This window comes from Haemorhous mexicanus, chromosome 2 (assembly GCF_027477595.1).
Source record: "Haemorhous mexicanus isolate bHaeMex1 chromosome 2, bHaeMex1.pri, whole genome shotgun sequence".
Lineage (NCBI taxonomy): Eukaryota > Metazoa > Chordata > Aves > Passeriformes > Fringillidae > Haemorhous > Haemorhous mexicanus.
In genome coordinates this window covers 91,111,978-91,136,977 of record NC_082342.1, presented here as the reverse complement: position 1 = coordinate 91,136,977, position 25,000 = coordinate 91,111,978, and the positions used below count along the sequence as shown (strand labels likewise).

Here is a 25,000-nt window from a genome sequence, read left to right as displayed (position 1 = left end):
AGCAGCCTGACACCTGGAGAGTTTGTTCACTTAAAGCAAGCTGGAAAAGGGCTCCCTTGGTTAAATAAATGGGACAGTATATTTTGTTGCATACATAACCTTTATGCTTGAAGGAGTATTAACTAAAATATAAAGTTCTTACTCTTTTACTGGATGGATTCTGATAAACACCTGCTGCTGTAAATTGGGAGCAGTGCCACTGAGTCATAAGTAAATTTACAGTGCTAGTGTCTGTTAATGGTTTCTGGCAATGGAAGAGTTCATTTTTACTTGGCTTCAGCTCAGATGAATATATGTAGTCACTGGGGCTTGCCTTACTGTTAATGAATGGAAACAGGCACCTTACAGGGACAGATAAATCATGTCTAAGAATAGTAACATTCTTGCTCAGACCCATGCAAGAACAGTGTTACAAAGGTATGGGTGTAGCATAAACAGCAGCTGCTCTTATGTCTGATACCTGGAAACTCAAGAAGGTAGATATTTTTCCAACTTTTTGCTATCCAGTGAATTTTCAAGTGGGTGGCACTGCATAACCCTGAAAACAGTTTCTATTCTCTGCTGCAATACAAACCCACGCTGTTGAGAAGCCAGGTTTCATCTGCAGTGAAGTTTCTGGTAACATAGGCTCTGTGTGCAGTAGATTTTGGCACAAACATTGTGCCAAGTGGAGTCATAAACACACAAGTTCAGAAAATACAAGGGGAACAGAACTACAGCAGACAAATCTTGAAAAAAGCGTATTTATTTTAAAGTACAACCCAAAGTTGTATCTGTAAGAAATGCACGTGGTATCTTGTTTCTTGCACAAGTCTTGGCTGTGTGCATTTCACTTCAACTTAAAAATGCATTCAGGTTTACAAATGTACAAACAGCATAAAGTGTATTACAGTCTCAACAGAATGCTCTTACATTCAGCCACTTTGCTCTTAAGGTTTTGTGTTGGTTTTGTTGGTATTTTTTGTTGATTTTTTTTCCTTTTTTACATTCTTACAACCTGTGTTAACAAAGACAGCCTTATTTTAAAAAAATACTCTGCATTTTAGCACAAAGTGCCTTTTGATTTTAAATTAGAACTTGGAGGATAACACTGGAAAAAATTTAAAAACCCAAACTTTTCATGAAAGTATTGCATGCCAGGACCATTTTAGAGTTCAAATTGTTTCCTAAATAAAGATGGCAGATGGTAAAATATGAAACCAGTGAAACTGTTCATATTTACAGGCTTTAGCTGTAGTTGGGATTTGTGACCACACCCAGACATTTCCAAGCTTATCTGCAATCTCACACTACCATATCGCAGGACAGACTTTGAAAAGGAGCGAGTGATGAAAGCATGACTGATGGGGGACTGGGGCTGGGGGAAGCAACGGCCTGAAAACGACGCTTCAAAAATTTGCATTCAGAATTGTATCATGACCTGGATAAGAGTTCTTTCTTTTTGCTTTAGTTTTCATGAGGATAGTGTGAATTTGACCAAGGATCTGAACTTCTTCTTCCAATTGTTGGACTCCAAATTCTCCAAGGATTGTAGGTCTGTCCCATGTCTTCGGCAGGATTGGCAACGGTGGCAGCAGCGGGTGGCGGCGGAGCAGCGGCGGAGTTTTCACTACCCATGAGATCAATGCCTGACAAGGCGTTTGTTGGAGTGGTGAAGGGAAGGCCACTGTTGAGATTACTTGACCAAATGGAACTGCTGAATGGAGTGGTGGACCACAGGCCACTGGGGTTGCCCAGGATTGACTGTAGTAAAGACAGAGCAAGGAAAGCGGCGGTTTGGTAAGCCTCAATTTCCACCTTTCAGCCCCACAAAATAAAAGTATCTGAGCAGCAGCATCAAGAAGCCTCCTCTGGAATCCCATCCTCACTGCCACTCAGAGCTCTGACCTCCCTTTACTAGAGCTTGCCCAGAGGAACCTCACTGCTTCTGCAGCTGACTGCTCCGGGAGCTGCACAGGCTGCAGGGCGCAGTCGCGTTACAGCTTTCGAGTTGTTTTCATTGCAGCTGAGACGTCCCCATAGCAGAGCTAATTTAAGCACTAGGAGTGTTCAACACACAAGGGCCAGAACACTTAGGCTTAAACAAACTAGTTAGATGAGGTAAATAAACATGGTTCAAGACTCAAAAAAAAAATCAAGTTGTAATGAAAGATAACAGCAAAATCCTCTTTTCATCTTTTTTGTTGTTTGCAGATTTATTGCCCTGTAGTCAGACCTTGTCTGTTTTGGATGAATCTACTCGTGTTCAGTCCCATTGTACCTATTCCATATTCCCAGTATGTACTTTTTCCCCACGCAGAATTTCTCCAGATGAAGGGAGAGGGGATAGGAGAACTGGCCAATTATCACTGAATTCCATAAAGTCTGTCCTGGCTCCAAGACACTTGAAAGTCTCTGACAAATAATCATGGTGCAGATGCAGATGAGTTCCAGCACCTCACAAATGCATCTGAGATATATAGGACAGGTACAGGAAGCCTAGAGAATATATGCAGGGACACAAGGCCCAGGTTCTCCCAACTGTATTTTACTAAAGCCCAAACAGTAGCAAACAGCAAGGAGAGGAACCTGACCCGTGGTGTGGTGGAAAGTGATACCAGGAAGCAGCCAAAGATGGAGATGAGAAAGGTTAGCATAACTTTCTGCTAATATTAGCACAGAACCTGCTACATGTAGGCTTCTGGCACTACATAACCCAGTGTCAACAGATTTAATGTACATAAGCTGTAAATTCAATTTGCAAATACACTGGAAACTTGATACACCCAAAAGGCAGACTTGTTGAGTAAGTGGTTAGGTACAAGCATCCTTATGTTTGGATTTAGTGGTTGGAGATAGGGCACCCCTTCCCAAGATCTCTGCCCTTTGATAACACACACTAAAGGTTAACCAGTATCAGTGTACCCTGCATCTGAGGATTTAAATAAAAATCCCTTTAGGAAAGAAAACAAGGTGAATCTGAAAATTTCTTCCTTTTAGGTTTTTATTCTCTGCTCTGAAATGAAGAAGACAGGCTTAGTCTAATCATACCTGAAGCTGGCTGGATGCTAACACACCACAAAATTTGCTACCAAGAGTTCTGAGCATTATTTGGGGGTTAACCAGGCCAACAACATCAGGAGTCTACGATGTCACTGAGAAACTGAGCCAGACCAGGGTCACAGTGTATTACTGTCACATAAATAAATGGTTATATTTAAGCTATGCCAGCATTGAGACTACTAAGCCTACAGCACAAAACACTCACTCTGCTGCTCGGGAACCTACCCTAACACACTAAAAGTCCACCCTATTTCCTGCTGCAGGCAAGAAACAGGAACTATTTGCTCCTACTTGTCCCAAAAGTGTTTGGGAGATTGTGATAGAAAGGCTTACTCATAAATCAGAAGCAAGCAAGAAAAGGAACAGCAGAGAAGAGCACCTGTTATGCCCTTTCAAGGCTGGTGAAGGAAGGTACAAAGTGGCTGGCAGGCAGAACTACACACAGAGAAACAGAGGAATGGGGAGTAGGAGAATGTGGATAGAAAGAAACCTGGGGAGAAGTACCAGCAAGGCAGCCAGGCTGAGGGGAGAAGCACAGTTGTGCATACAAGGAGAAAGCAAGAGGAATAAGGAAGGAGAACAACCAAAATCAACTCTCCAGAAATCTTCCTAGATAAAGGGTAACACAGGAGCCACTGCCTAAGTGCTGTTTGCAACAATGGCTTTGGCTCTTGTCCCAGAACAGAGGAAGGGGCAGGGCCCTGGCCTGGTACCTGCTCTCTTATCAGGGACCTAGAGCAAGGAGGCTCAGTAAGAGGAAAAACCAAGCTTTCCTGTTCTGGCTTGCCATACCCACTTGAAAATACCCCTATAATTTATAATAGCCTTGAGTATTTCAGTCAGTTTGCTGCTTGCTTCTTGTTTATGTGATCTTCTCCTTGAGCAAGTTCCTAAAATATCTCCTCCCAAATCAAAGTACTTAAATGGAGTACCTGACACTTCTTCTATATCATTTGTCTGGCTTCCATCTTGATGCTTCCTGAAGCACACTTCTAAATATTTTTCAGAAGCAGCTGGGAAATACGAGTTGAGAGCTAGAGAGCTTGTTCTGGTTGTCCTCAAGCCCTCCCTCTATCAAATGCTGAGAAACCTGCCCTCCATGTGACCAAAATCCAAACATCTTTCCTTACATAGTTTCAGTGAGGTTCCAGCTCTGGCTGTAACCACATGACAAGGGTGGGATCTGCAAGCCTGTGTCTATAAGAAGCTGTGTGACCTTCTTTGGCTTCCCCTGTCCCTGCCTTCCCCCACTCTATCTGAACTGCTCCCAGGTGAAGTAAACACTGCCTCTTACTCACTACAAAAACATTTTCAGAAGTCAACATGAAGAAGAATTTCAGCTGGCAGTGAAGACAGCTGTTGCAGCATAAGCTCTAGTCTGACACAAGGATGACAGTGCAGCACTACAATCTGTAAAGTTGGGGTTTTTCGCCTTCTTTTGCTATACTCAAAATCTTCATCAAAATAAGTAGTCAGTTTAAAGATTTCACTTTGTGTTCAGTTCTTTAGTGTTTTTTCCTAAACTGAAAAGAATATATTTAAGGTCTTTTAGATAGTTTTTTCTGGGACCTTTTGTTAATTTACAAACAGGTGCAATACTGCATTCAGAAAGCAGAATCAAAGTGTGGAAGTTATCATATTGCCTATTTTGCAACTGTCCATCAAACCCAAAGTTACATATGCAGTGTCCAGCCCTGGCACAGGTGCAAACCTGAAGGATGTGGGAGCAGAATACACTTTTTTAAGTGCTGCAAGGTGCTCTTGTGATAAATATTTTTATGGGAAGTAGTGTACATGGATTCATCATTTGCAAGTGAGGACAGTAATAACTCTTTGGCCAACAGCCATGTAAACTTAAATACACCAAGATGAATATATGGAAATTCTCTCTTCTTTTATTCTTCAGTTAATTTCTTTTCATCCCCAATTCCTCTGAATTAAATTATATGGCACATACAGAACAGGTTGGTAACCGTAATAAACCACTGTGTTTGGATGGACTGAATACTTACTGCAGTTGTATGAGTTGGGGAACTTGAGCTTGTTGGCCAGGAGGGTACAGAATCTGTAGCTGAAGGATCCCAGATGGATGATGGAACATTATTGAACTCATTCCAGTTTCTCTGAACATCCTGCCCATAAGCAGATCGAGCTAAACCAAGCTTGCTAAAAACCTCTAAAAATAAAATGAAGTAAAAATGAGTACATTACTCTTCCTCTTTTCCCAAGAGCAATACTTTTCACTGTTATTTCCCATATTTTTCTAGCAGGTCCTGCTGCAGTGATATTAGAAGAGGTCACACAGTAATACAAATCTCATCTCATGTGACCAGCATCAGACAGGGCCACAAAGTTTTTCATGGTCATAGTGGGGAAAGAATTGAACCCTTGCTGTGAGTAATTCAGTTCAGCCTAAGCACAGCAGCACTCAGAGTCCTGGCAGTTCTTTGTGACTGCAGCACTCCTTTGCCTTGCAGCACCCCCTTCCTAGGTGATTCCTGGGAAGAAGCAGCACTGGGAGTGCCCCAGCCCTGACTACATCTCTGCTATGAGAAGGAAAAGGGAGCACGAGCAGTCATGGCTTGCCTGTTTCTCACACACAGAACTGATCCCAGGCCTTTTACTGGTGCCCTCAGAGCCATGGGTGCCAAGTGTTGCTGATGAAGAAAGAACCCTACAGTAGCAGCTGCCACTGTTTGCATTTCCAGCAGACCAACTGTTGCAGTAAATAGCATTTTATCAGTAGACACCGATGCCACATCCAAAGTTTACTTTGCTTATCATCTTTTCAGCCACCTCAAAACACACCACACATGCCCAAGTACACAGAGCATCCACGCCCTGCAATTTCAATGCCTGGCCACCTCTATTACATTGATGGAAATTTACTCAAATATTTAAGTACATTAATTAATTAATTGCTGGGTTTAGTATGCACCAGTTCATTGTGCAGCTATACAAATACTGCAGGAAAACACAAGAGGAAACCAACACGAGGGCTGGGCCACTGCCTCACTTAGCAGAGCCATGGTTTTAAGCAGGTGTTTATGCTCAGGAAACCACAGGCCTACTGGCACATTTGTGGGACCTACAGTAAAGTTTTGGGGGAGGGATGGAGAGGAAGAAGAGTAAGGAAATAACCCCCAAAACCCAGAAATTTTACTGCAGCAGAGAAACTCCAAACCTAAGCATTCTCAGTCCATCAAGTACTCTGTGAGATTTCACTAACTTTCTCAGGAGTGAAACTCAGAACACAACAGCAAATTTTTAACAAATGCTCCTATACAGTCTTTCCTTTTAGGAGTGAGGATGGAAACACTGTGTTTAGACCAGTGGAATGAAGACACAGTATCCCTCTACCTGTATTTGAAATATGGAAAAATATCTGAACAGGAGAACTCACCTCCAGTTAAGTTAAAAGAGTGTCCAAATGCAGAGAAGGAGTTGAGAGGTGTGAAATCAGGACTGCTGGGATTGCTGATAGGACTCCACAAACCCGAACTACATTTTATGGAGGAACAGGAAGGCAACACACTACTTATTAACACAATACTATTGACAGTGTTAACTTACTGATCTATATACAAAAGTATGCGTGTACATATATTTAACTATTATATTTATATATATCTATATAAAAATATATAGTTAAACATACTAAAAAATACTTAATGGTGATCAAGAGTTAGGAAATAAGTTTGGTTTTCTTTTAACAATAGATTTTGGTGATACACATTTTCCTGTGTATACACCCACCTTGGAGTAACACAATAATAAAGACAGTGCTCTTTAATCTGTAGAATGAGTATCAAACAAACATGAGAAAATTAGCCATTTTTACATAATGAGATATTCAGTTTTTTCTCCCTCAGCGGCGTTTGAATAGATCAAATTACTGATAAGCTAAATTAGTACCTTTCTATCAGTACCTTTCTATTTTGATCAGTTGTTCAGAAAACTCATGGAGTCCAAGGCATAGTACAGTTTTTTTCTTAAGCAGATAAAATTTACAGTGACTTGGAAGGGATACAAATACACCCATGGACAAGATTCTTAAAAGTAACAGCTGAGTTAACTGGAACCAGTGCTAAATATCCACCAAAACAAACAAAAAGTCCAATGCACAAACCTCACTCAGAAAGTAATTCCTTTACATATGGAAACTTGAATTCAAGTCTCTTTTCTACTCCAGAAAGGTTATTGCTTTTACAACTGCCAAAATGTCAGATAAGATATGTGCCTCAGAGAATGTGACTGAGTGCAGCCCTGCCCTGCTCCTACTGAAAGCACAAAGCCTAATGACAGTTCTGTGTTAAAACAAGAGTGAAAGACTTTGCTGTAAAGGCTTTGCCTGTGACCCTTCAAGTGACCTTAGTACACACTCCTCAGCACTGAGAGGGCCAAGCTGATTTCTCATTGTGTGGATGCCCAGGAACAGAATGTTGAGTTACTAGGAATGAGGAGGAAAAGGCTCCCATCACATCCAGAACATCTTTCTCTCTACTTTTGAGTCACTTGAAACTCCTAAACTTTCCTGCAAGGTGAGAGATAATGTGCCTAGACTTTAAAAATAGTTAAAAAAAAGCCTAACCAGAATGAATTCTGTCACTCCCTTCAAAATACCATTAATACTCAGTCTTCTTTTCTACGGGTCCAGGTATTTGCCTAGAGAATATAAAAATTACCTGTCAGAGCCATCACTGTCAACAACTGTGTGGGAAATGCTGATATTGCTGGAAACATCTGCCTTGCTTGGAGAAACCTTTGGTAAACCACTGCCACCTGCAAGAATATGTATGTAAAAAATGAGTAAAATAAACTCCAGCAAAATAACAGAATAGTCAGGAAATATTTGGAATTATTAAGAACTCCAAACTGGTTCTAGTACCTGGACTTTTGTCATAACCTGCAGCTACAGCAGCAAAAGTGGGGTTTCCATTCCTGCCTGGAAGAGAAGCTGCCTTTGCCAGCTTATGTTTGGTACCATTAGGCTGCTTGTTTTTTGTTTCACTAAAATGAGAAAGAAACCAAAAAATAAGAGGGTAAAAAAAGAGTAAGGTTTTGGATTTCAGTAGTTTGATTTAAAAAGCAGCAATTGAAGCTAGCATTCAAGAACATGCTTATAACAGCTTAACAGTTTCATGTCATTGCACATTTTTTCCAACCTACCATGTTGTACAGCAAGGCAAGACATGCACAGTGGCGTATCTGTAGAAAAGCAGTTTCCATGGGAAGAGGAAACAGGTCTGAGAATAGGGAGATGCCCCCTGTGAAGCACAGCTCCACAAGTGCTCAGTGCCTGGGAAATCAGTAGGAGGCAGGATCTGGACTCACTTGCTGCAGCTGCTGTTGACGATGCTGCTGTAAGTGCCTCCCCGCGGCCCGAAAGCAAAGGATGTGGCAGGAGGAGGGGGAGATGGAGAGGCGGGTGTTGGAGAGGGCTGCCGCTGCTTCAAGAAGGCATCTGCGTTCAGGGTTTGCAGAGAGAGCTTATAGAGGTTGTCTGTGGCTATAAAGAGAAACACAAAACATCTTCCTGTAGGATTTACACTGCAGCAAAGGCTTCTCAAACTTCTGCTATCCCTTCTGGTCAAATGGAGGAATTATGAGAAAGGCTGTTTGCTCCCAGTGATGGAAGCAGCAGCTCCTTCTCTGTGTTCACCTATGGTTATTTAGGTCTGCTGTTTATTTTCAGAGGGACTGATTTGCAACACAAACAACCAGGAGGAGGTGAGTTGGTTCCGACATAAGGGATTTACAATGCAACCACAAAAATTGTAACAGTGTCCCAAGATAACCATTGCATTAAGGTGTTTTTAGTGTTCCCTCTCAAGGACAAATAATCTAATTAGTTCCAAATTTGGCTGGAGCAGACCTGACCAAGCAAAACCCCATCTACTGTAGAATACATTTTTTTGAGCAGTAATCATAATTTTCTCAATTTTCTCCAGCAGCTTCTGAATCCTGTTCATCACTGGAGAGCTGCAGAGTGACCTATGTTCTGCCCACGCCATTTTCAAACCTCCCAAATCACAACACATGCTACCAATATGGGGCCTACAGCAGAAAAATGGAGCTCAGCTATGCAGTGAAAAGGAGACAGGAAGATCTATAAACAGATCAAGCCTATCTACAGATATTAATTGCAGAGCACTCATTCTGCCATTGTCTAGTGATTACTTACAGCTGCCAGCTTTGTGGAGAGGCACAGAGTCCCACTCTGGTGGTGGAGAATCCTTTTCCCCTTCTGAGCTGCTGGTGTTTCCTAGCTCCTGTGCAGAACCACTGGGGAGAAATTTTGCTAATACTGATGGCCTGTTCTCCATTAACTTACTGCTTGGACCTATTAAATAAAAACCAAGTGTGTGGATAAATAACTGAGTAGTTTTCTTCTCATACCAGACTTAGAATTAAGCGCTCAGGAGGGGATAAAGACAATGATATAAAACTCTTGAGGTATTTACAAAAAACAGCCTCACACTACCTCTTGTTTTGGGGAGGTTTCTTGATTTAGAGCTACTCGACAAAAGGTGTGGAGTAGAGATCTTGGATGGAAAGGTTTTGCGCTGCTTGTTTTCCAGTGGGGGAGTATAAGACAATTCCAAGGGACTAAAAGAAAACAGATATTATTTTATTTCAAAGCTCCAAAGTACTGAAAAGCACTTTTACACACACACACACACACACACACACACACACACACACACACACACATATATGACCCACACTGCTTCACACATTGTACTAGGCTCAGTCATGTTCCAGAAGTAGCTTTCACCCTGGAGCTCCAGGATCACAAAACCTATTTGATTACACAGAGGCAACAAGAAATGGCAGCTGCCCTATTTCTACTCTACCCCATACACCCCTGTCAGATCCCATGCTCCTAATACACTATTGACCTAAATATACAGGACTGTTTTTTAATCAATAATATAAATCTACTAAAATGTACCACCAAATTCAATGGGCTGTATATTGGTCTTTTTCTCCAGGTATTTGATTCTTTCTATCAAACCTTCTAGGGGGGAACTATTTTCCCTGTTTCTTGCAGAAGAATTCCAAGCCAGCTGTCATTGTGGCCTTTGAAAAGTGTCACACATAATGAACTTGTGAGTAATAAGATAAAGCAAAGTACATAATTGTAAGAATAAATAAGGAGGAAACATTGCCAGGCAATGTTTTCAGAAATATTTTGAACATTAATTTCTTCTAACTGTAAACTCAGTCTACTATTATTTACAGAAGGAAAAACACAGCTCATATACCATACCTCCATTTGGTAAAGTTTACTTTTGTGGCACTTGGATACCAATCTGATTTCACAATACTATTTTAGAATAAACTAGCTATAGTAAGACTAAGATTCTTCATGCTTCCCCCTATCTATACTCTGCAATCAACCACATGCCAGTAAGGGACAGGGACTGGCAGTGGCAGCATCCTCTTTCAATAGAGCATCCAAGACTGACCTTACTCTATGATATGAAAAAGGAAACTGAGGCCACAGTTTCCCAAGGGCAGCTAAAGGCACTGACATTAATGCTGGCTCAGTGTGCTGCCCCTAGAATCATTAACCCCATGTTTTGTATGCAATACCTGTTATAAAAACCTTAACATCGCTTCGCCTGATTTTCATCACTGGATTTAGCTCTTGCTTATGTGCTGTGTTTCCATTAACTAATTTATTATTTGCAAGCTTCAGAAATTCCCTGACATCAGGAAGGAAGAGGAAGCTGCTCAGAGGTACCTGCTGTTGGTGTTTGCCAAACTGGCAGCTACAACAGTCAAATACAGATATTTTTATCAATCCATCTTCTCTTTAAACATGATACTTTCCCTACTAAACAGCCTTCAGTATGCTTACCTGGTTTTCACATCTACAGGGATTTCTTTTTTGATAGTTGTAAGCACTTTTTTGGTTTTCTGTCTTACTGGGACTATTTCATTTTCAGGTTTTTCTGCTATAACTTTTCCCTTTTGTTTTTCAGGTTCCTATAAAAGACATAATGTCACATTAATAATCATGAAAAGCAAAGTCCCTCTCGCATCAGAACACACATAGAGAGAGCAGAGGAAAGAATGCTGTTGAAAAACATGAGCATTTTTTCAGTATTAAAAGTATTTTTTCATGACTTAATGAGTTTGCCCATAAAATATGGTTTCTATTTTTTCTATTTCAAGAAGCAGAAATGGAAACAACAAATTAATGAGTTTCAAGATCTGATGTTTGCAAATACATAGCTCCCCTAGCCACAGCCTCTGAGTCTATTTAATATGATGTTAGCTCTGTACTGAGACCTTTACTGCATCTGCTGCATGCAGTCCAGGCTACTTAAAACATACTCTCCAACAAAGCAAATAATAGGAGCAACTTCACCATTCAATTTATTATTTTCTTTAACCACACTTCTAAGACTTTCTAAATACAAGTATATTCTCAAATAGCCACCCAGAAAATATCAACAATAACTTTCAAGTGACAACTCACTAAACTGTAACATTTAAAATATATCCCATGGATTTCATTTCTCCCACAGCTATAATCCCTGTCTTTTACAAAGTTAAAATTTAAGATATCAAAGTTTAGGATTGGTTTTCTTCCCTTTGGAATTACCTCTACTTTGTCAGAGTTTGTCTTAGGACAAAATGTCTATGACAATCCAACCACTACACAAATTATAGACATTAGTTTATTACCTTGGAGCATGTGAACTGAATAAGTTAAGCAAAGGCAGGGGTATTGTATAAGGTAATTAAGTTAACTATGTGCTGACAAGCTACCACTATTGATCTGAGCCTTTATAACTGGCAAAAAGGCATGATTTAGCATGTACCTTAATTAGTGAATGAAATTAGCATCCACACTTTGGCATTTTATTCTGCAAATACAACAGGCCAGGAGATAATCACACAATGCTGCTGACAGCTGCTGGCTAATTCAAGCCACAGTCACCTGGGCATTTTCAGTCCTGAGACTACAGGGCTCAAGCATGTTCACACTCAGAGGTGCAGATTTGATACAGTGAAGGCAAGAATCGGGAAAGGTGCTTTTTAATTAACACTCTTCCTTTATTAGGTATTGTATGAGGATGGTGTGGGGGAGAGAGACTATGTTCCCACTCCAACAGGTGACACACGGCCATACAAGGGCCTCCTTTTCTCAGCAGTGTCGTACCTCTTTGAGAAGTGGTTCTGTATCTGGGTTGGAGGTTTCTGTTGTGGTTGAAGAACTGTCATCATCTGCCAAGGAATCCTTCAGCTCATCTTCCTGTTGCTTTCCTTTCCCTCTTCTGTCCTTTTCTTCCCGCTTCTTCTGTGGCTTAGCCTTGCGCTGAATTGTTTTCCCTTTTCCTAGAAAGATATGGATGCTTCAGATGCTCAGCAGCAGTGCTCAGAGACAGAAGAGTTCCCTTTGTTTCAGAGGCTACCCCATGTGATTAAGCCTCTGAAGTTTGTTGCCTCTTATGACACACCAACCACCAAATGTGAGCAAAAGGAGAACCCTAATGACCACCACATTTATGCTCCTGAGCCATGTCCCCATTGCCTCTCTGTGCATGTGGGCACCTGGTTGCCTAGAATTCTTTTCTGCTCTGTTCCTGGCATTCCTTTTAAACACCATAGAATTCAATTTGACAGTTTAACCACATAACACTAGATTTAAACATACATTTCCGAGGATGCCAAAAGCTCTGTCATCCAAACAAATGAAGAACAGAAATGATCAGCATGCTTGTCAGTTGAAAAAAAAAAACCCAACAAAACAACTTGAAATCAGACAAGTGTGGACAAGAAAAATCACTAACAGTATTTGTCTATCAAAGAGGCAAAACCCAAATGACCAAAACCTGAAAATGTCACACCCAAGTATACTTTCTCCTTCTGATATATTTTATTCCTTCAAAGTGGACTGTTCTCAATACAAAGCAACTGTGCATGTGTGTTCAGAGTCTTCATGAGCTTACCATCACCTGCTGCTGTACTCTCACAGGATTTGAGCTTTCACAACAGTCTTATGCCTTACTATCTGTAGTATGTGCCTTTAGTCATAGGATCCTTCTTGAGATACTGCTCTTCAAAATAAGCACTCTCATTTATGAGCCACACAGTGCCTGCATACAACCTCCAGGATGGATTCAACTGTTCACTCAGATAAAGACTCCAGTAACCTGTGCTGAATAACTGGATTCTGCCTCTTCTGGAATTTGTACTAGCTTGAGCTGGAATTGAGACTGGAAGCACTCTGACAGCTGTTATATTTCATTTGGCAAAATGATTAAGTTTGTACCAAACCAGAAATTTGCCTTCAGTATTTTGGCAAATACCAGTGCAAATATCAGTGCCTTCAAACTTTGTTTTTTAAGACATAAGTATCAGTGTTTTCAGTATCTAGGACAACAAAAGTATTGGAGATAAAAATATTCTTTCTAGTGTGAATGCAAATAGATATGCAAATACAAGTAGATCTTCCTATTAACATTTTTTCAAGGTTGGCTTCCAGCATATTGGGGGCATTTTGGCTGGGCCTCAGAAGGCCTCATTCCAAAATTTGCTTGAAATGTAGTCTACATTCAGCATTGCTAAACAGTTTAATGCTCATAATTAGAAAATCAATGTAAAATGTTATCATGACATTAAAATGTAACATAAAGCAGCTGTTTCACAAAAATCTAACACAGCCTCCACTGCAGTCTGCTAGGATCAAGTATTAGGAAGCTGAAACAGAAGACTATATAAGACAGCAATTCTGCACAGGGTCTTATGACAGACAGTTTTAGTCCAGAAGCTGCTGCTTCTGCAAAAGTTTGTGATTAGTGCAGAGAGATTATGGAACTTCCCCTATGGTTTTAAGCTTTTACATTTTAAAGAGGACCAATGGAAATGGGCACACTACATTATCTGGAGTGGGAATATGCTTATGAAATCAAACTTGGTGATCTCCACATACTGCATGCAGCTGCATCACAAAAAGCTCTCAAGTGCAAGAGCTGCTTCCTTCTTAAGGGGGGCTAGAAACGGAAGATGCACTCCAAAGTGCTTTCAGGCATTCAGTACATGGACCGGATCAGTCCACTGCACACCCATGTATGTAACCCATGAGAATGTTGCATCCTCACAGACACTTTGCTTTCCAGAGCTCCAACACTGCACTGTTTGCCATTACGGACACCATCCATGAAACCTCCCTAACATCACATCACCTTCTGGAGTCCTATTTAGCCTTCATGGAATGAATATCTGACAAACTGATAGCAGTTCTCTTAATTCTCCCCACCACCTGTCCCCGAAAACTAAAAACACAACAGCCCAGAAACACAGCAGTATATTTCAGTGTGACACCAAAACCTCTCACTTCAGAGTCTCCACTTTAAAAGTCTAAACACATCCTAACATCCACTCTGAACTAATTAAGAACTTTCTACTCATTACCACCTAACAGAGTGAAGCCTTTGCCTTTGGTGAGGCACAATCTTACACATGTTGCAGTGTTTATACACCTTCCCATGATTCATTCTCTTAACTTTATCTCTAATAAGCAACACAGTGTCATTTCTGTACAAGTGTTGGTAGCAAAAAATGAAAAATTGTTTAGAAATACACATATTAACACTAAATACTCATATAATTCTGGGATGTAATTGAAATTGCTAATGCAAAAATCATAATTAGAAATCCTATTTCAATAAGTGTTCATAAGAAGGCAATAACTGACATAATTTCAAAAGTCTAAACATATCTAATGTATGAAATTCAATTCATTATTTTAAGCACTACACAACTGGAAAGACAGATAAACAAGCCCAACTCAATTCTAGCCTCATCCAAAAATGAATGTAATGTATAGACACAGGTGCCTTATATTAATTTGCTGACCACCTGACATTAAGGATTTTCTACAACTGCAAGTCTGGGCATGAAGAATTCCATTCCCAAACAATACCACAGGGGCTATTTACCCATCTCTCCCCCTCTTCCCCTCTGCCTCACTTTTCACAATACACTAGGACAACTTCCTTTTTCCTTCCTCAACCGTGAGCTCCAAACCCAAATGATGGAGGTGGGAAGGACAGACGCCAACCCAAAGGCAAAAGAGTAGCACCAAAAAGCATTTTTCTTTTTTGGAGAATCAGGTGCCTAGATATTCACAACTGCTTTCATCAAAACATGCCACCGATTCTGCAGGAAGAATGACAAGCTAGCACTGCACAGTGAACTTCACTGCCATAAGGTAACAGAAGTGTTCAAGACACAGGCACATAGCACAGGCAGGGAACCACAGAGAAGCACTCCCTTCCCACACTACGAAAACACTATGAGCTTTACAGTTGATTAAATCTTGTCCTGTAGTTTACACAGGGAGTCATCCCATTAAAACAGAATTGTATTACCTTTGTTTTTTGCTAGTGGAGATGGGGGCTGTTCTGTAAACACATCAGGGGAAGGGGATTCTGGGTGGTCAAAGTCTTTTTCCATAGTTTCTATGAGCCCAGTGAGATCTGAATCCTCCGAGCTGTGCCTTCTGCTGCTGGCACATTCGCCGTGAGGCGGGCTGAGAAGCGGGAGCTGAGACAAAGCACTTTCTGTCTGCTGCTCTTGCTGCTGGGGCCCGGATGCCGAGGGCTGCTGGAGGGGCTGCTCTGCCAGAGCTGGTGCCTGCTGCTGCATCAGCTGCTGGTTCTGCCTCGTCCCCTTGGCTCTTTTGCCTGCGGCATGAGTCTGAGCTGTGGCACCTGAATCCAAGGTAAAGGGGCCCGTTCTGTTTACTGACTGCATGGAAGCTGCTTGTGCTGAAGTCCTGTTAGGTATACTTGAATTGGTTTTAGATTTGATGTTTTCAACATCAGGTGCATTTCTATTGCTGTGAAGGTGTGCTGTTGCATTGCATTGCTTATGATTCCCTGCACCGGATCGCGAAGACGAACTGCCGGCTCCATAAATTCCTCTGGACGAACTGTGATTAGAATCCGATCCAAGTGTATTCAAGCTGGAAGAGTAACACATGTTTAAACATACTTTGCAGTGTTTCCATTCTTCACCATGAAAAGAGAATCACTATATCCAAAAGAAGCCTTGAACTATACTATTCTTGGCATACAACCAGCAAAAATGCCTAAAACTGGTTTGGCGAGTCAGTAGCCCTTACCATTTTCTGTTCACTCGCCTGCTGTACACAGAACAAAACCACAGTAAAATGAATATTGATATATATGATGGAGGGAACACTGAAAGGAGATGATCTTTACTTAACTAAGGACACCTAAGGTAGGAACTTCTGGCCTGTAATTTCTTTGCAGTCTATACATTTCATTTTTGAGAATATTAACAGGAAACTTGGCAGGGTTTGGTTTTTGGTGGATTTCTTTTTTTTCCCTTTCCTTTTTTCCCCCAAAAGAAGAATATTCCTCACAATCACAAAGTTCATCTTTTCATCCAAGCCATCTTTTTACAAGCAACTGTGGGGATATCTTTAGTCATTCAACTGCTCTACAGAACAGTATTACTAACTGACCTGGTAACTAAAGAAGCAAAGAAATAAATGGCAAAAGTACCACATGAAGCCCAAACATTTACTTACTTTCCATCAGATGAAATTCCAACTATTCTCCTGAGATCAAGTGGCCTTCCCATATCAAAGGGAGGATTTGAGGCCTCAAAGGACAAGCGTCTTCTAAATGGCTCCCAAATTCCTTGAGCTTCTAGATAGGCTGTTCCAATTACCAAGAGAAAGAGTACACTGCAGAGAAGAAAGGTAGCCATCTAAGGATTTATTTCTTAGTTTTGAGCTTTTAGAAACTAAGGACTCTAATCACACAGGACTAAAGGTTTGTATCCTGTACTGAAAATACTAAGAATTACATCCAAACCACAATTTTGTCTGACAGAAACATAACATACACAAGACTGGCATGATAAGCAAATGACCAGCACTGAGAATGGGAGCTAGATGCAAGCCTGACATGCAGTTGCCAAGTGTACTAATCCAAAAGAAAAAAAAGTTGGACTTCAAAACCTGGAGCCTCAGCATGTAACTATTCAAAGCAACAGTGATTAAAGGAAGGCAAAAATAAACATCACCTTATCAAATTAAAAAACATGTACTATACAAACTCCTAGTGTTCAGTCCTAGAAATTAAGGATAGCTTTGCAGTGACACAGAAGAGTTATTTTAGTGGCAACTAGCAAACACATACATGATGGCATCCTAAAAGTTAAAGGCAGTTTTTGCACAGGAATCTTAGAATATTATGAAATGTATTTGAACTCTTCTCTAGTTTGCTGCTAAGAAGGATTTTTGTATTTTTAGAAAAAAGACATAGTAAGGGAAGGTTTTAGTATTCTCCATTATTTGCAAAGTCTAACTAACAAATACAGAACATATAAAATTATCCAAAGAAACTACACTTATGAGCTGACAAACATTACTCTGTCAATGAATTAAAACCAAACTCAGCCTATACATTTCTAGCACATATACAGAAGAAAACCACATAAGTACTCACTCAGCACTTTTAAGTAATGCAGTGTTAGTGATGACACAAAATTTCCTAAGTAACAGAAATTTTCCTCTTACTTTGGAAAATGCAGTTTCCTCAATAAACACTGCATTACTTAAGAAAGTGCTGAAGAGTCAAAAAAGAAAATGAAGTGGGCTGTAACTTTATCTTCTCTATTTCTTTTGTTAATCCCTACAACGAAAGACTGCCTAAGTGAACATCTGCAAAATGCAAGAGCCAGTAACTTACTGTAGGGGAAGAAAAAAGACTATGACATGTATGTGATAATGCTTTGGATTTGCAGAACACAAAGACCAGTTTTTCTTCAGAGGCATCTACAGCACCAATACATTTCACATTAAGATATAAGCTTAACACTAAGAAAACAGCATTTGTTGTTTCTGATAAGTAAAAACTCCTACTGATAAGTTTCTATGCTAGGGTTTTCTCTGCACAAAAGCAGTGGGGTAAAGTGTCTCACATCCAAGAGGTGAGCAGAGACACAGGGTTTATAACTCTTGATTTCAAATAAAGATAGGTACAGGTTAGACTATGAAAATGGTGGTATTCTCAACTCATAATTCAACAAGGTATAATTAGCACATGTCTGTTTGCTGAGGAAAAACGTGCATTAATATCCTACTATGAAACCTGTGAGTGTGCAGTGCTGCAAACAATGTCCTTCAGGTTCTCAGAAATCCCATTATTAGTATCACCAGTTGTCTGTCACATTACAAGTGGCAGCAAAGTTAAATTCATCCAAGGCATCTGCTAAGCTTGTTGCAGTCACTGCCTTATATCTCTCTAAAGCACAATACTCCAGAAGGATGCTTACATTTCTACAGGAATTCACTGCTATCAGTGCTTTAATACCCAATATGTCCCAAGTTTCGCTTATTTATCAAAACCCCTACAGATTATCAAGGCTAAGAGGAGTATGTATCTCACCTAAGGAAATAGATTCAAGCAAGAAGTGAATTATTTTGTCCTTGGTTTGACAGAAAGTCAGTACTCCTTTGCCTTAAACAGCTCTCACTCAATCTATAGGAGTGTTTATCAATTTGATCTCCCTTTATTCTATTTTAGTGTACAACGATTAGAGCATGTGCTGAATACCCATGTGCTTCTGTGTAACCCATATTTGAGCAGTGGCAGCTTGTGCCCATACAGCAGTAAGAACAAACACACACACAACCTCATTATTCCTGAGATGATTATGTACAGTGCCAGTTCCCAGTTGGGCCTGGGCAGTGCTTCAGCACATGTTGCCAACATGTGATATGGAAGCGATGCATTCAAGATAAATACAAATTCAGAGCCTCCTGCAGTGATGAATTTTAATTCACGTATAACTCTGGAAGCAGTGAAATCTGGTGTAAACCTGGAACACATAAAGCACATCAAAACTTTTCACAGGAACAGCACAAAAGTTTGAGGCAATTTTTATAACTCATAAATTATAAATTAAAAAACTTGTAATTCAACTCCATTGATTACCAGACAGCCTAGAAATACTTGTGTATCTTTCAAATATCTCAAGATGTGTTTGAATATGTTCATTAACACATATGCTTAACACATCTGATTCTAGATTACTCCTGAGGTACCAGATGAAGTTATAATACCTGACAATAAGGTTTTCCAACACCTCTTAATAAAAGCTATGAATGCAGTAAAAATGTAACAGCAGGTCTAAGTAAGTAATGGTACCAGCTACTGTGTAAGCTATAAATTTTTTAAACACTTCACCTTTGAGTCACAAACCTGACTTTTCAAAAACATCACCACTATATCACAGTCTCATCACAAACTAAGATTGTGCAGAAATACTAGTGAAATACTATTTCACTGCAGCAATATTTCATACATCCACTTGCAGACCAGAAGAAACTTCTGAACTTTTTAGATACCATTTTCTGAATAGTCAACTTTACAACAAAGCACTGTTAAAAGATCAGTGTTTGGTGCAGAGACTTTTTACAATAAAAAATTATAGAACTACACAATCATTGTCATTAAGGCAACAGAAGAAATATTCAAGACTAAAATACTGTGCATTACAATAAAAATCCCTGGACTGAAGGCTCTCTTCTACATACTGCAATGCACCAAATCCATATGTAGGTCTAGGTCCCATGTGCATCCACAAGTTAAATGAGGGACATTTATATAACCTCAAATAGTAACATTATTCCAACATAGCAAGTTATACTTACTGGACAGTAATAGAAGTAATACTATCATCAGTCACAAAAGCATGGTAAAATGAAAAATCGAACAGTGTTTGCAAGAAGAGAGAAAAATATCATAGTTGTATAACACTGTACAAAACCCCTATACACTCAAAACTTCAGAAAAAAGCCCTCAGAATTTAACCAAGAGAGTTTTGCTCTGAACCAAAATTAAAATTCCAAATGTAACGCTCCATTTAGATGTAAGAAAAACCACTTACAATATGACAATGTCTTTAGAGGCATTGGCACTTAGTGCAAATTCCTGACAGTTAACTACTTTAAATCCATATCCTTCACATGTGTAGCCACTGATTTCCATAGTTTTCACATTAATCTGCAGCTGCCCTGTATTTTCCACTTTAAACGTTCTTCTGAGTGTGAAATTTGGTTCCTTATATTTCATTTCTAGAAACAAACAGCAGTAGTTAGTGTTATGCTAAGCAGATATCCTTCAGTATATTCATATTTTACAGCAGAAGAGAGTTCTGTCAGTATTACAGCAGAAGGGAGACTAGCAAGGTCCATGGAAATTAACTGATCGGAACATATCTCTGCAGCCAGATTCACATCACTGTCAAGGTAGGGCACTTGTACAATTCCAGAGCCCTCGAATTCATCACAGAACAAACACAAGCTCCCTAACCTCTGACAGCACTGCTGCCCCACAAAGGAATCACCGAAGCTGCAATGCCCTTTGACATACTGCTTAATGTTGTGGTATTCTGTAAACAGTCCCAGCAAGAGAAGAATTAAAATGGGCTTTTTTGTTTATTTTTTGGTGTGTCTTAAGAAAAAAAAAATTCATGGCTTAACTACACTTAACTACATATATCTTATTAGCAAAAAAAAAATCCCTAACCACAACAGGTAAAAGGCAATGACTAAGCTTTACTTCAAGTTTTCTTACTCACCCCTCACAAAAAGCAGAATAATCTCAGATAATAATTAACATGGCACTTAGAAATGTCTGGTAAACTGCAAAGTAGCAAAGCAGATTTTAATACCAGATATAACTAAAACTCTTTTAGCAGTTTCTTAGGTAATATAGGTACTCTTAGCTCTCCTCTCAGAAGCAAGTCTGAGGCTACAGAGCAGAAAACCTCTCTCTGATCTCTGAGTAGAATCTGGCTGGGATTTAATTTTCATCAAGGAACATGCCCAACCTTTTTTCCCCAATAGTTACGTTCTTAAAGATTATGAAAGCGTGAAGAAAAGAAGTACACAGGAAGTTACACCCATGATCCAATTTGTATTAAATTTAGGAATTAGAGATTTTGCTAGTATATTTGCAAAGAACTTTACCTCCTCTGTCTTGAATTTAAGTGGACAAAGAGCTTCTGTTTTATTTCCTAGTTCTCACGTTAAAACAAAAAGCATAATATATTTTGTATTCTGCCTAAATAAAGTAGCAATTTTCATGTATTTAAAGGAGCTGAATTTCTGGGTCACTATAAGAGGGGAAAAATATTTCCATACATGTCAAGCTTTACACATAAAACACAACTTTTCTGTTCAGCATCTTAGCTCAGGAAGTACTCACTTTCTGAACAGTCTTTTAATAATGCTTCTGTGATTTTAAAGCGTAAAGAACTTCCTGGACCAGGTGGTTTGCCTGCAACCTTCAAGCTCTCAGTTGTTCCTTGTCCTTGTACCATTATGGCATCTACTACAGTCAAATTATTTCTGTTGGGAAAAAAAAAAAAAAAAAGGGGTGACGGGAAACATCCATAAAAGCTTCTCCATAGAATATGAGTCTATATCCCAAATCTGGAGAACAAATATCCTGTTCAAATAGCTGCTCCACAGCTAATTCCCCACATTATGGAAGTAAACAGCAGGGGTCTCAAATGTAGCGTTTGCAAGACAAAACCCTAAGAAATCACAACATAACATACAAATACAAACCCCAGTGAAATACTAGTTAAAATCTGTATCTCTTACTAAGGCATCACACCTGACACAAAAGTGAACTCAATGCTCTTTATTAGAAAGACTGAAGTTGCATTGTAGCTTTATCTTGCAAAGGGCATCTCTAACCAGAGACTCTTCTTTCAAGACAGTGTAGAAAGTATTTCAGAAATCAAGCCTCCATGTGTTGGTGGGTGAGAGGCTGGACATGACCCAGCAATGCATACTCACAGCCCAGAAAGCCAATCATTTGAGCTGCATCCAAAGCAGCATGGGCAGCAGGGTGAGGGAGGGATTCTGCCCCTCTACTCTGTTCTGGTGAGACCCCACCTGCAGTGCTGTGTCCAGCTCTGGGGTCCCAACACAAGAAGGACATGGACCTGTTGGAACAAGTCCAGATAAGAGGCACCAAGACAATCAAAGGCATAGAGCACCTCTGCTATGAGGAGGGCTGAGAGAATTGGGATTATTCAGCCTGGAGAAGAGAAAGTTTCCTGGTGACCTTACAGGAGCTCCACTGCTTAAAGGGAGCCTGTGAGAAAGAAGGGGACAAACTTTTTAATAGGCCCTGTAGTGACAGAAATGGAGTGATGGTTTTAAAACTAAAACAGGGTAGATTCAGATTAGATATAGGGAAAAAATATTTTACAATGAGGGTACCTGAAACACTGGAACAGAGTGCCCAGAGAGGTTGAAGATGCCCCATCCTTGGAAACATTCAAGATCAGACAGACCTTTGAGAGACCTTTGAAAAACCTGAAGGTGTCCCTGGTACTGCAGGGGGGTTGGATTAATGACTTTTAAAAGTCCCTTCTAAACCAAGCCCTTCTGTGATTCTATGGTAAGTATAACAGTGGCTTATATATGTATATGACTGAATATATATGAATACATACTCATATATGTATTTTAAGACATGTCACAACTACATTAAATCTCTCTGCAGACACATAGGATCCTACAATTATTCTTAGAAAAGCAAGAGTTTCTTGACAGCTGATCACAAGTATGCTATTATACATTAACAGAAAAACAGAGAAAAACCTCACATGTATCTCAGAAATATATCTTACCTGATAACAATCAACGATGAAACAGTTTTATTAAGAGCTGGAGTGAACTTTACTTTGACAGACTTTCTCTCACCAGGTTTTAATATTAGACTTAAAATGGAATGATGAGCCAGGCCCTTTGTAAGTCCCACAGTAGTCTGTAGTGGTTGGACCTTAAGAGGGTGGGGCAAACAAAGCAAGGCTTTAAAAAATAGGATATTTTTACATGTATTTGATAGGAATGGTATTATTTTAGCTAGAAAATCGGTCTTGTTCTAAAAAAGGATACTACTCAATGACATAAGTCTGTTTTTTTAAACCAGAAACTCTGATAGCACAAGAATTTCCCTACTTCTTAGTTAACTGCTTGCATTAATGGAGAAGCAGAACAACACAACAAAACAGAACTGAGCTAAACTTCACCCATGTAGATTCATAAAGTTCTAGTGGAAGAAAAAGATCAGAAGTTCTTACATATATGTTCTGAACACTAAATTAGTATCAAACCATTATGGAATATTTTTTCTCCTCGGAATTTTCCATCATTAAGCAAACAATATAAAAGAACTACTCAAAGAAGTGTATTTTGCAAAGTTTGCCATTTGTCTTGAGACACTGAATAAGCATCAAATGGTAATCTAAAACAAACTGCAAATGGAGGGGAAAAGTCAGACAAAAAAGGTAGTGCTTAGGACGAGGGTGGCATACTCTATATGAAAATGTACACATTTAAAAGTAGTCCACAATACTCAATTCACGTAAAAGAATCAACCAAAGCAATGGAATAATCATTTCTTTGCTCATTTTAGAACTAGTAACCTCTATGCTGAAGAAAATAATACTGCCAGTGAGAGAATGAGAAAATGCAGTTTTCCTGTAACTTCCACAGTTGTAATATAATGGAAGCATATAGAAAAAGTGTCACTTTTTTAGTTACATTTGAAGAAATATGTCTTTTCCCACCTTCCTGACGTCCAACAGATACTATATTTATATTACATTTTTCACACTAATAACTAAACTTGAAGACATACATGACTGAACTCTTACTAAAACATTAAAATACCTGAATTTAAAATTGCCAAGAATGTATTGAAATACTTACACAATTTCTGAAGACCTGGAACTCTAGAGTCCTCTGATTGAAATTAGCTGGTTTACTCAAATTAAACCTGAAATGAAATGGCAATTTTTTTCTTTCTCACAGATCCAGGAAGGTAATGACATACTTGCATTTATGGATTTTAGCACAAATCAAGTATCTATGGTAGCCCAATATGCATCTGAAAGCATCACTTGATTTTAGTTTTTATTTCCCCCCTATTGTACATCAAGTTAAGGAAGAAATATAAATACATTTTAGGTCAGTAAAAAATACGGATGTGTGTTCAATGGCAATAGATTCAGTTCTCAACTGGCCTAATGATTCAGAGGTGGCCAATATGAACTACCAACACAACTGCCATATCATGCATTCATTCCTTGTAAAATGCATTTTCTCTGCCCAGTGAGTACAGCCCAAGGATTGCACAACAACACTTACCGTTCCAACAGCTTATCAACAAAAGTGGATGGGTTAGAATACAGAGCAACTGGAAGAAACTGAACATAGACAGGAGCATCAGCTGGATTTTCTAGAAAAATTTCTTCTTCCTATTCAGAAATAATTTTTTAAATGAGTTTACATTACCATTAATGCAATTAGAAATATCTGTTTAAATGATACTATCACTGAAATAACTTACTGACGAGCTGTTTGTGTTGGTAAGAGGGAAGTTTAGATGGCGTGGTGAACTAAGGATGGAAGGCCAGGACATTTCTGCAGTAATTTTCAACCTAACATTCTTCTGAAGATCTGTGTCCACTTCAAATACAGCATTCAGTCTGGAGAAACAGTTATAAAACCCACTTTTACATTTTGCAGAAACAAATTTTGAGACTATCACTGAGATTCAGATCAGTAAGAAAAATAACACAAAATCTATCATTCACCAAGATACAAACAGCAGAAAGGAAAAACTCCAATATACCATCCACAATCCAGAAAACGTATTTTGCCTGCATAGGTACAGTAAATCTACTCTAAATGCAATGGATGCACAGACTGTGTGACTGCACCTCTGTCTAATAAACCTAAAGCAAATCTGAACAAGTCATACTTGGTGCTAGCCACTCTTTCCATCAGTGAATGAAGTTCTTTGCTGCCTCCACAACAGACCTGGGTCCCTATCTCCTACAAGCTCTCTTGCATGAACTGAAACTAAAC

General features: G+C 39.4%; 1 protein-coding gene across 1 annotated transcript in view; it reads right to left on the bottom strand.

Moving 5' to 3' along the window:
- Positions 1–729: 729 nt before the first annotated feature.
- Positions 730–25,000, bottom strand: part of TMEM131 (transmembrane protein 131) — a 93,835-nt gene continuing 69,564 nt past the window's right edge. Inside the window, exons 23-41 of the mRNA XM_059839464.1 lie at positions 24,480–24,618; positions 24,278–24,387; positions 23,840–23,906; positions 22,756–22,907; positions 21,315–21,457; positions 19,993–20,179; positions 18,736–18,921; positions 16,622–16,780; positions 15,435–16,030; positions 12,221–12,396; positions 10,910–11,037; positions 9,527–9,651; positions 9,227–9,385; positions 8,377–8,551; positions 7,931–8,052; positions 7,728–7,824; positions 6,446–6,543; positions 5,055–5,218; positions 730–1,743 (exon numbers count right to left, since the gene is read on the bottom strand). Of these exons, the coding sequence (XP_059695447.1) occupies positions 1,447–1,743; positions 5,055–5,218; positions 6,446–6,543; positions 7,728–7,824; positions 7,931–8,052; positions 8,377–8,551; positions 9,227–9,385; positions 9,527–9,651; positions 10,910–11,037; positions 12,221–12,396; positions 15,435–16,030; positions 16,622–16,780; positions 18,736–18,921; positions 19,993–20,179; positions 21,315–21,457; positions 22,756–22,907; positions 23,840–23,906; positions 24,278–24,387; positions 24,480–24,618 (3,280 nt within the window). The 3' untranslated portion in view covers positions 730–1,446. The remainder of the gene's footprint in view (positions 1,744–5,054; positions 5,219–6,445; positions 6,544–7,727; positions 7,825–7,930; positions 8,053–8,376; positions 8,552–9,226; positions 9,386–9,526; positions 9,652–10,909; positions 11,038–12,220; positions 12,397–15,434; positions 16,031–16,621; positions 16,781–18,735; positions 18,922–19,992; positions 20,180–21,314; positions 21,458–22,755; positions 22,908–23,839; positions 23,907–24,277; positions 24,388–24,479; positions 24,619–25,000) is intronic.